We start from the raw sequence: 11,143 nt of genomic DNA, 5'->3' as shown, positions 1-11,143 counted from the left end.
AGCAAGTCCCATGATCCAATACTACATTAAAATAAATACACAAAAGTTCTGGGAAGTTAGAAGAGATTTCTTCAACCTCACCTCCTCTTCTAAAGGTGTTAAAAGTGATTGCCCCTAAAAATAAAACTCAAAATAATTGAGATCAAATCCCATACAAAGATAATATGAGAAAAAGAAGAATAAGGAGAATAGCATCTCCTTCACCAATGAAACAAGTCAGAAAAGACAGGCCCACAAAACAGATAAAAACTATAAGCTGCTAGCCCCAGCCTGTTTTGCTCAGTGGATAGAGCATCAGCCTACAGACTGAAGGATCCTGGGTTCAACTCTGGTCAAGGGCACATGCCCAGGTTGCAGGCTCTATCCCCAGTAGGGGGCGTGCAGGAGGCAGCCTATCAATGATTCTCTCTCATCATTGATGTTTCTATCTCTCTCTCCCTCTCTGAAATAAATGAAAATATGTTTAAAAACAAACAAACAAAAAACAATAACCTGCTATTTCAAAATGAGCTAAAAGATGTGGAAAAACAGTGTAAAAGATGAAAGAACATGGTGGGGGGGTGTGAAGATATTATTTAAAGGGGACAGCATTTCTGTTTGGAATGATGGAAAGTTCTGGAAATAGTAAATGCTGGTAAAAGCTACACATGGGTGTTTGGTTTGGGTTTATCTATTTCCATGAAAGGGTTTGGGGAGATTCAAAAACTGTCCTGCTCCTTCCACCTCTCTGAAGTCCTGCTCCATCTTTGGACATAATTATTGTAATTTTCGATGGCAGTGATGGTTGCACAATATCATGAATGTGCTTGATGTGACGGAATCGTATACTTAAAAACCGTTAAAATGATAAATTATGTGTTATGTATGTTTTACTATAATAAAAACAGGTGAAAGAATACCAAAAGTAAGAATTAGATGAGATGATAGAACTCAGGACAGAATTAAAAAGAAAAGAAAAATTTTAGAAATGAAGACTAAATTAAATATAATAAATAGTGCATTAATGGACATGGTGCATTAGTATTGAGTATACAGCGATTTACCCAGTAGGGTGAGCCCTCTTCTACAGCAGTTCACTAGCCTGGGTCCCTGTTATCAGCTGCCCCCGTGCCACTCATCTGGTAGATTCCCTTGATATGTCCTCACCTTCCCCAACTACAATCAGACATGGAAAGGGCAACCCAAACCTTTGGGAAATGTACCAACTATGTGTTTTCTAAAATACTTATCTGGTGGGCATGAGACCTAAGACCGGCCTCCACGAGAGACTTTTTCTATTTCTCCTGATCAATCTAGACTCATCCGCCATTTTCAACTCTATTCAGATTTTATCTTTTTAACCCTAACCCCAGACCCTGCATCTCACTTCTACCATCCCCCCACCTCCTGCTCCTTTTATAAATCCATCTCTCCCCTTTTAGCCTTTATGGCCATAGACAAAGTTCTTTCTGTTTCCTCAGTTCTTACCCCTTGTCCCTCATTTGCCCATCCAACTACCAATTCTTTTGTTCTCATGCAGCTTTTGATCCACACCCCCACCAAAGAAAGCCACAGTTAACAGCATCTCAAAACTCAAAACGCTTCTTTATTACTTATCTATGAATTCCACTACATTTACTTATTCAATTTTGTTAAGATTTAAAATATACCAGAATAGAGAAATTTAAATCTATCTATCTATGGGAAAACAGTAGGTATCCAGCGAGGCACCAACACTCCTAGCACCTCTTATTTTGCATAGCCATAGTATCGAGAAATGTCCATTTCTTTTTCTCTCTCGATGAAATATTGCACTTTCCCCAGCGAGGTGAATTTGGCAGCATTCTCCCGCTCAAGTTGAGCTTTCCTCTTCATAGCCTCCCTCTCTGGCCTCTGCTCCTTTGTGATGGGCGTGGACATTACTGGCCCAGAAATATCAGGTTTCCTCCATGGAATTCGCTGACAGGCAAAATCCTGGAGAAGCCATTGGTTTTGAGGTTTGGGTGGGGTCCAGGGCTTGTTCACCGTAGTGCGAACCACCTCCCGCTGGAAAGAAGTGCAAGTTGATGTTTTGTAGGGCACAGGTCTAGAAGCATCACACTGAGGGACACTAGGCTGGGTAGGGTTGGTCCAACCTGGTCGGACTGAATTGGTTGGAATAGGTTTAGCAGGACCTGTCAAAGATGCAGGAGTTGGCTGGGATGAATTCACTGCAGTAAGTTGAGCTGTATTAGAACCAGGCTCAACAGGGTTGGTCAAATCTGGTTGGACTGGGTTCACCAAAACTGGCTGAGCTGGTCTGGCAGGACCTGTCATAGATGCTGGGGTTGGCTGGGATGAATTGACTGCAGCATGTTGAGCTGAGTTAGAACCAGGCTGATCAGGATTGGTTGAAATTGGCAGAGCTGGTCTGGCAGGACCCATCATAGATGCAGATGTTGTCTGGGATGAATTGACTGCAGTAGGTTGAGCTGACTTAGAACCAGGCTGGGCATGGTTAGCCCCAGCGGGCCGACGTGATGCCAGAGACAGTGGCCTGCGAGGAACAGGTCGAGCTTGGGGCTTGTCCAAAGTTGGAAAAATCAAAGGTACCAACTTGACCTTCCCAGGCGGTGGCAGCTCGTACTCAGATGAAGATGAACACTCCTTTTCAGCACTGCCATCTGGTTTCTGGCGTTTGACTGGAGCTTTCTCAGGACCTTTGCCCTCATGGGGGGTATCCAGCCATTGTCTGATAGCTAGGGATGGCTGGGGGCCTTTGGGGTTGCTTGAGTGTCCCAGGGCCCGGGAGGAAGAGAGTTCAGTTTTCTTATCACTCTTCTTCCCCAGGGCATGAAAAACCTGCACAGACTCCAGCATATGCATACCCAGGGAGCTTCGGGGCTTTTTGAAGGTCTCTTGGGTCAGCTCAGGGTGGTATTTCTTCCGTTTCATCTTTGGAATGTTTGGCTTCTCCTCTGCCTTGACTTTGTTCCCTGACTGCTTACTCTCTTCAGTTTTCTTGGGGTTGTTTTCTCTAGTTCTTTTGGTCTTTTCTTGCCCATGGCTCTTGGTTTTGCTGGTCCTGCTGGGGGCAGCTTTCTGAGGTTTGTTAGAATTCTTGGCCCTGTTTTCAGGAGCCCTGTCACTGGCTGCAGCATTGGAAACAGCCACTTCTCCCACCAACCTGCCATCTGGATTCTCAGGCTGGATTTTGACTATGGGAGCACCACTGATCAGTTCAGAGGGAGCATTAATGACACTTGTTTTCTGCACCTCATTCAAATTGATGGCTCTGGTATCTTTGGTTTGGATCACCTTGGGACCTTTGGATTGATCAAGTTCATCCAAGGAATTTAGGACCACTGGAAGCTGAATATCCTCCACCAGTGTAGCGATGTCTGCAAAGCCATCATTGGATTCAATCCCATTTTCAAGTGTCCCTTGGTCCTTAAGACTCAGGCTGTTCTTTCCCAGACCAGCGTTTTCCCAACCAGGCTGCTCCTCCAGGCCAAGGGGATCAAAGCAGGCCAGGAGCTGGGGAATGTCGGGGATTTCTAAAGGGAGCAGTGGAGGCTCTTGGTTTTCTGTTGGGATCTGGTAAGCATCCAGAGGCTTTGAAAGCACGGTTTTCATGTCCTCCAAATTCCTATTCTCTCTCTGTTCCTGGCTTGGAGCTGGAGGCAGTGCCAGGTAAATACTAGGACTCTGGACTAGAGCTGCCATTGAAATGTCCCCAAGCTCAGGTGGTGGGTTGCTGTCAAGCATCTGGATATTGGTGCCACTACAAGACTTGGGGATTCCTGGGGTTTGTGGTAGACAAAATGTTTGGCTCAGAGGTTGCAATCCGAGGGAAGTCTTCATCCCCAGGGAAGTCTCCATCACTACAAAGGAATCAAGGAGAAGCCAGTCAGTCCCTGCGCACCACCCATGGGTTCTCTCCTGTCACCACCAATGCAGCAACCATGCTCCTTCCAACAATGGGAAAGGCATTCCTACCAGCTCTTCCTAAGGATCATGGACAGCTCCCTGTGCTATGAGAAAGGAGACAACTGTTCTAGTTCTCACTAGGGATCATTTGATGTCATTGTTTCATGGTATTCTGTGTATTTGACAGGGTTGTGATAAATCAAATAAAAAGTAAGTGATTTAAAATGTTTTACAAAGCTAGCATTGTACATATGGAGTCCTTGTAGTTCTCTCCCTTTCCTGAGGAAATAAGACTTCACACAATGGAGTAGGGGAGGGAATGGAGCTCTTCCTGATCAAATACATAAGCAAGGGCAGATTTCTAGCCTGCTTGCTTTGGACAAGATCATGGAACACAAGGTCTTAAAACCTGGCATGAATTAAGAAGTGAGGGAAAGTTAAACTACCACTATCGCAGTAAGAGTTCTGAAATTCTTTCTAAAGACACTGAAGCAATAAATAAAGGGAGTCCATGAAACTGTTGTAGTAGAGGGGGACTAGTAGATAAGGGAGTGAATAGTGTGGGACCCCTTTGTATGCTCTTCAGTTCTCATACATGGCCAATCCAGTGTCCACCTTCCCTTCTCTATGAGGTGTTCCCATAGAGTCTGGAAATGGGGAGCACTGACTGAGGGTGGCAGTTACAAAGTCACAGGACTTAAAGTCTACCTGTCTGTGGACTCACCAGTTCCCGGGTGACCCCGTTCCTCTTCCTTCTTGCTTTTGAACTCACCTTGAAAACTTGTCTCTGTGATGGGTTGAGCAGGCACTGAGTAGTAGATTGCAGAGGTGGAGGCCGGTGGTATCACATTTGTGGGCTGGACCTCCTTTAGTACCATGACCATTTCTGGTTGAGGGGCAGAGGCCCTGCTCTCTGTGTAAGACACAGAGCCATAGGATTGCAGGTAGGGGCCACGTTCTGCAGAGAGCAGAGGCCCCAGTGTGCCTTGATTGTAGTAATAGAGCTGGCTTCCTTCCTGGTAGGGAAGTGACCAGCTCTGTCCCTGATTTGGAATCTGAGATGATGCCCCGTGAACAAGGCTGGCAGAAAGTGGTGGATACAGAGGCACCATGTTAGTGGCATCTGAGGTTTTATTGTACTGGGATGCCATCGACACGGATGAAACTGCTGTGTCCTGGTCAATGACAGTCACCGTGAAGTCTCGGATGGATGAGGACTTCTTTGCAGTGCCTCCTGTGAGCGCCCACTCAAAAATACCAGGATTGGAAGCAGCTGGAGTGGAGATCTGGCTCTGGCCGGTAACTCCAGACAACATAGTTGTGCTAGAATGTTGGTAAAGGTAGGCACTACCCATGAGAGGTTGGAAAGAGGTGCCAGAGACTGATGGTAGGAGCCATGCTGACGTGACGGCTGGAGCAGAGACTCTGGGGAGACTGCAGACTCGTCCTGTGAGGGAGGCTGCAGTGCTCCCCACAGGAAGAGAGAGCTGCAGAGACTTTGAAGTTCCAAGTAAAGGTGGATTTTGGAAATTCTCTGTGGGGAACAGAGAGGGTGATGAAAAAATCAAAGGGAATCGCTATGTTTGCATAATAGGATCATTTTAAGATTAATACCAATACTCACTGAGGTGTCAAAAATCAAACAGCTTATGCTGGTTGTAAGTGCTGGAACAGTTTGCTACTCTTCTGTATTAACTGCCTGTGCTCCCAATGTGGGCAAAATGTGCAAGAGAACCAAGTGGTTCATACATTCTCTACGGTAGAGGCAACCACTCTCTGCCCTACCTTTCCCTTGAGCCTCTACTAGTATTGATTTGTGTGCTCTTTCCTAGAATCGAAGCATTTTAGAACCAGGATTCTTTAGAGAACCTGAGTTCTAACATTCTCATTTTATGAGCGTGGAAACTGAAGCTGAGAGAGGCCAGATAGACTTGTTCAAGTTCTCTCATTGTGCCTGTATTATTACCGTGTTACATAACCTAAGAATCCTGACTCCCTTACTCAAGCTCTTCTCTAAGCATTACACTGCCACAAACCGGGAGCAATGGGGCTTTTAGTACAGATGCGGAGTTTTGTCCATGGAAAACAGTACAGCTATTGCCACTGTAATCTTCAGTGCCTCGTGCTGCCTGAAAGTTCACATGTTAGTCCCTGGAACTCACATGTAGCTCAGTGCAGTGGGTAAATTTGAAGTGTCATTCTTACCCTCTTCAAGCCTAGTTTCTGATCCTACCTCAAAATGGCTATGGGGGAGTGAGTTTCTCAAGAAGTGCTTTTTGAAAGAAAAACATTATTGAAACTGTCCATGTTTTGAGTTACTCATCCATAAAGTCATTATAATAATAGTAACAATAATACTTGAGAAGTATTATATTACACTAGAGAGCCAGTGTACAAAATTTGTGCAGTCGGGAGGCCCCTCAGCCTGGCCTGTGCCCTCTTGCATTCTAGGATCCCTTGGGGGGATGTCCAACTGATGGCTTAAGCCATCAGTCGGCCAACCTTAGCGCTGCCTCGAAGGTGGGAGAGGTTCCCACCACTGCACTTGGCTCAGGGCTTCTGGCTGAGCAGCATTTCCCCTGTGGGAGCACACTGACCACCAGGGAGCAGCTCCTGTGTTGAGCGTCTGCCCCCTGGTGGTCAGTGTGCGTCATACCAAGGGTCCTTCCACTGTTGGGTTGATTTGCATATTAGCCTTTTATTATATAGGATAAGATTTATATGAAAGAAAATTTAAGTTATGGAAAGACAAAGAGAAAAATCATGAACAATATATATCACATAACTAGAAATATATATAAATATTAATGAAAATTGGGGCACATAGCAAAAATCAAAGCATAAAAATTTGCTAGTAAATGATGTTCTATTTTATACACACGTTATAAAAGTGAATATTGCCTATGCTGTTTTAGTGAATACTATTAACCATAGAACAGCGCACAATACAAGATGATTTTGAAAAAATTTCTAGCCATGTGGAGAAAGAAGATATATCAGTAAAAACTGCATAACAAACCATAAATGTTGATGTATAAGTAGCCCCAATATATGTAGGCAGATATTTCTGTAAAAATTGCTATAAATCAGAGCAAAAAGAATTCCATTAATGTGATTGTTCATGTTTTTTTCTGAATATTACCCAGCAAGTAACAGATAGTAAGTCTAGTAGAAATATATATTTCAATTAATATAACCACATGACAAACAGAAAAAACACTTAAAAGAGTATCCTGAAAATCTATATGTTTATCTTAAAACCTAGATTTTCATCATCTTCAACATCCAGGAAAGTCTTAAAAGCCATCATCACTAGACTTTAATTAAATAAAAATTTACTGTAGGAAAGGACACATATGTAATACCCTTTGTAATACTTTAAGCAATAAAAAAAAATTTTTAAAAATTTACTCTAGGAATCGTCAAGAGACCCCACAAGATTGGTTTTAGATACACGTGAAGTTAGAGATGTGGGGTTTGACCTTTTCTTTTCCTTCTTAGGTAGCTAAGATCTAAGGGAGATGATGGCTGTTTCTCAGTGTGGAACATGCTTATCACACAAAGGAATTGGTCTTTCTGGTTCAGGTTAGGACATATCAATTTTTAATCTTAATTTTCTTTTTAAGTGACAAAAAACATCTACATAGTTTAAATATCAGAAGGAAGTGAAACACTGAAAATTATGTTTTCCTCCAGCCCCCTAGATAACCACCTTTATTAATTTCTTGCTTACAGGAACCATAATTTCTAAAACACATGTTTTTAAACGTTGATACTCAAAACTGTCATCTGTGTGTTCAGAGAGGCAATAGAAAAACACAGACAACTGAATGTAACTTTGCTGATAAGCTGCTTTGCCTACTGATACCCTATTCCAGCCTTACTTTCCTTCCTAGTCCATTAATGTAAGCACTGACTAAAATCAACTCTATTTTGCCCTACTCTGAGCAGATTTCACTCTACGCGCTCTGCTTTAATTTAAAATCCTTGGTTGCCTTCAGCATTCCATTGTAAAACGACCCCTTTTTGCTCTTGAGAGCTCTTCCAATGCCTCCTCCTTCATTCTTACAGTTTCCCCTCCTTCATGCTTATGTGTCTCACCCCCTTGGTTCCTGTGGGCCCGTGCTGATGAAAGCAATCCTAAACTTTCTCACATTTAAATACTTGCCTCACTATAGCCTAGTACTCTTCATCTTCTCTCCCTATTTTCCCCTTTCACCTAGTTTGGATAGAAAACTCCAAAAATAGGTGAATATTACTTTTTGAACTGCACTAAACTGACAATACTAAAGTTGAAACATTAGTGGTGAGAGACCCTTATACTAGAGACTATATATACATATACATATATACATATACATATACATATATATTCTCTGTGTTTCTATTGAAACGCATTCCAGAAGTCTTGATTTTATTTTCTATATGGGTGTCTTTAAAACTCAATATTAGAAAAGGAAGGGAATAGAGAGAACAACCAATCTGAAATCCTAATGTAACAGATGAGGGATGAACAGATTTTGTGAGTCAATGACTTGTCCCAAGTCACATAGCTAGTAAGTATCAAAATCAAAAGTGAAATTAGGTCTCTGGATTTCTAGATCAATATTTCCTTTCTTTATGCTATTTTGAGTCTACTGCTAATTTTAGGGGCAAAAATATCTCATGAGAAACTTTTAAAAGTTTCTTTCCTTACCTGACATGGTCAGAGAAGAAGAGGAAATTTTATGAATTGTAGATGCAAGGGATGAGGATGTCTGAGTGGGTGAAGCCAAAGAGCGCTTGTTTCCAGTACGAAGGTTACTGGTCACACTGTCACTGGATACTGGTCATTGGTCAGTTGCGATGATCCAAATGTATTTACTGACAACTCCATGGAAACCCCAAGGTTCTGCCAGGTGGTGGTAGGTTTGGTGGGAGAATGATGTCACAAAGCAGGCAGTTTAAAGGGATGTGAAGGCCAATAGGGAGGTCAGATCCCCAACAAGAAGACAAGATTGGATGGAGGGAGCAGTAGGGGAGCTCAGCCAACCCCTAAATGGCTGGGCTCCGGGGTAGATGTGCTAGTTGACAAGACAAATGTGATAGTCCCACTTTCCCCAGGTTCGTGTGTTAGGGAAATGATCTCAGTGTTTCTTAAAGACATCCATTAATATAATTAACTAGTACTTTTATTCTCTATATTATGTTGTATGACATATGTTTATTATTATATATATATTTAATATCCTAAGAGAGAACAGAAAGGGTTATGTAGGTTGCACCATTGCAATTGTGCGGAAATTATATCTGTCCATCTACTAGTAACTAGTGAATTTACTGCAACTTTGGGGAGCAAAGGAAGGAATTAAAGAGCTCTTTTGCACCCTGGCTGGTTTGGCTCAGTGATTAGAGCATCAGCCCTCAGACCGAAGGGTCATAGGTTGCATTGCCAGGCAAGGGCACATACCTCAGTTGCAGATTCGCTCCCTGCCCCTCAGTGGGGGCACATGAAGGAGGCAACCAGTTAGTGTGTCTCTCTGAAATCGATATTTCTCTCTCTATCTCCATCCTCCTCCCTTCCCTTTCACTCTCTCAGAATCAGCAGAAAAGAATATCCTCAGATGAGGATTTGGTGTGGGGGTGGGGGTGGAGGAAGCTCTTTTGTGACTTGGTTAAAGAGTAAAATGAAGTTTGTTGAGTGCATGTTGTGGAGAATGATGTGGTCCAAGGCTCTTCTCTTTTAGTTTCTTCTTGAATCCTACCTTCCTTGGGCTGGGCTGGGACAGGCCAGATTGGACTTGCATCTCTCTTCTCTCCCTTTCTTCTTCTTCTTCTTCTTCATTGTAGGCAGTGTTTCTAGACGAGCTTTGTTCTTGCATTCTTACACTCATGGATGTTACTTCCTGGCAACTTCCAGCAGCAGCTGGAGTCTTCTTTTCAGTGTCTGATGCGTCCCAAAGTGGACTCTGCCCATTAGAAGCAAATACCAAAGAGCTAGGAGCCAGCTGACTGCAAACCTTTCCTCTTCTAGCCTTTGATTGCAGTTCTTCTGCACATAATCTGCTCCCTCTGGTTTCTTGGGCTATGTAGGCTTCCTGCCATCCTGCATTTGTACACATGAGAGGCATTCACGATATTTCCCCTTTCCTTCTCCCATAAAGTGTATCCAGTATGACAGTTACTGTAGTCTCCTCCCCCTTGCAAACAGCCGCTGTAGAATTTTGGGCCTCTAGGATTCTCTGTCTGCCATGCTTGGGTGCAAGGCCAGACAGAAATGAAGAGAATAATAAAGACAGGACTTGCATGAGGAACAGGGAACAGGCAATGTGAAAGTATACAGAGCAAGAGCTCTGTCCACTAGAGAGAATAAGCCTAAATATATTTTTGTTTTTGTCACTTATGTCATTCATTGGTTATATTAGTAAAATAGGGATTGTTTTTATGCTCTGTACCAAGCTCTGGTTTTGTCCACAGGGAGTGTGCGAAAAGGGCACTGTGGTGAGTTGTACTGTGGCCCTGAGCATAAAGAAGAGAGGTGTGCACTTAGCCTGAGCTTGCCTGGGTTGCCCTTGTTCTCTGCCCCCTAGTGAGTGCTTTTCCCACTAACCACCCTGGTGACTCTGAGTTAGGGCTAAGTTGCTAATGACTTATACAGGGTGGGGCAAAAGCAAGTGTACAGTTGTTCATAGGGAATAATACAATAATTAGTGAATAATACAAGAAGAATCTCTATTTCGTGTAGTCACAAGTGTAAACCTACTTTTGCTTCACTCTCTACATGGAGTAAGCTGGTTTGGGGAAGGAAATCTATGGATCTAGTCATTTTTCTTGATGGTAAGCTTTTAGGGGTGCCTAGGTCAACCTACCTGGGGGCTTTTTTATGCCAGTGAGTAGGAAGTGTGTGATACAAGATGGCAAGAGCCAAGAGACGATAGCTCATAGATGGAATCTACAAAGAGACATATTTCATTTATAGAAGTACTTTTCCTTTTATGAGATGAGTGTTTTCAAAGATGGGGGATGATAGGATGATACTTATCTGAGAAGAAATACACTGAGGGGTGTTGTGGTGTAGACATATGGTTTAAACTTATTTTTTAAAAAAATGTTGTGCCCTGACTGGTTTGGCTCAGTGTATAGAGAGTCGGCCTGCGGACTAAAGAGTCCCAGGTTCAATTCCAGTCAAGGGCATGTACCTTGGTTGGAGGCACATCCCCAGTAGGGGATGTGCAGGAGGCAGCTGATGTATCTAACTCTCTTTCCCTCTCCCTTC

The 11,143-nt window shown here is 43.1% G+C and overlaps 1 protein-coding gene across 1 annotated transcript; it reads right to left on the bottom strand.

Annotated features, from left to right (window-relative positions):
- Positions 1-1,728: 1,728 nt before the first annotated feature.
- Positions 1,729-9,749, bottom strand: LOC139019235 (uncharacterized protein C2orf78-like). Its single transcript, XM_070428312.1, has 5 exons — positions 9,633-9,749; positions 8,585-8,669; positions 4,661-5,422; positions 2,352-3,842; positions 1,729-2,114 (listed from the first exon to the last, which is right to left on the bottom strand). Exons 1-5 carry the CDS (start codon positions 9,747-9,749, stop codon positions 1,729-1,731), a joined length of 2,841 nt encoding a protein of 946 aa, XP_070284413.1.
- Positions 9,750-11,143: the final 1,394 nt, after the last annotated feature.

This window comes from Myotis yumanensis, unplaced genomic scaffold (assembly GCF_028538775.1).
Source record: "Myotis yumanensis isolate MYYU_CA2020_CCGP unplaced genomic scaffold, mMyoYum1.0.hap1 SCAF_11, whole genome shotgun sequence".
Lineage (NCBI taxonomy): Eukaryota > Metazoa > Chordata > Mammalia > Chiroptera > Vespertilionidae > Myotis > Myotis yumanensis.
This window is presented reverse-complemented; position numbering and strand designations above follow the sequence as displayed.

Excerpts from the sequence above, each read along its gene's own strand:
- LOC139019235 (XM_070428312.1), bottom strand. The coding sequence starts at position 9,749 with ATGCAAGAACAAAGCTCGTCTAGAAACACTGCCTACAATGAAGAAGAA. Across the intron at positions 8,670-9,632 it reads CCCAGCCCAGCCCAAGGAAG|CGCTCTTTGGCTTCACCCAC; the intron begins GTAGGATTCAAG and ends ACTGGAAACAAG. Across the intron at positions 3,843-4,660 it reads CACAGAGACAAGTTTTCAAG|TGATGGAGACTTCCCTGGGG; the intron begins GTGAGTTCAAAA and ends ATTCCTTTGTAG.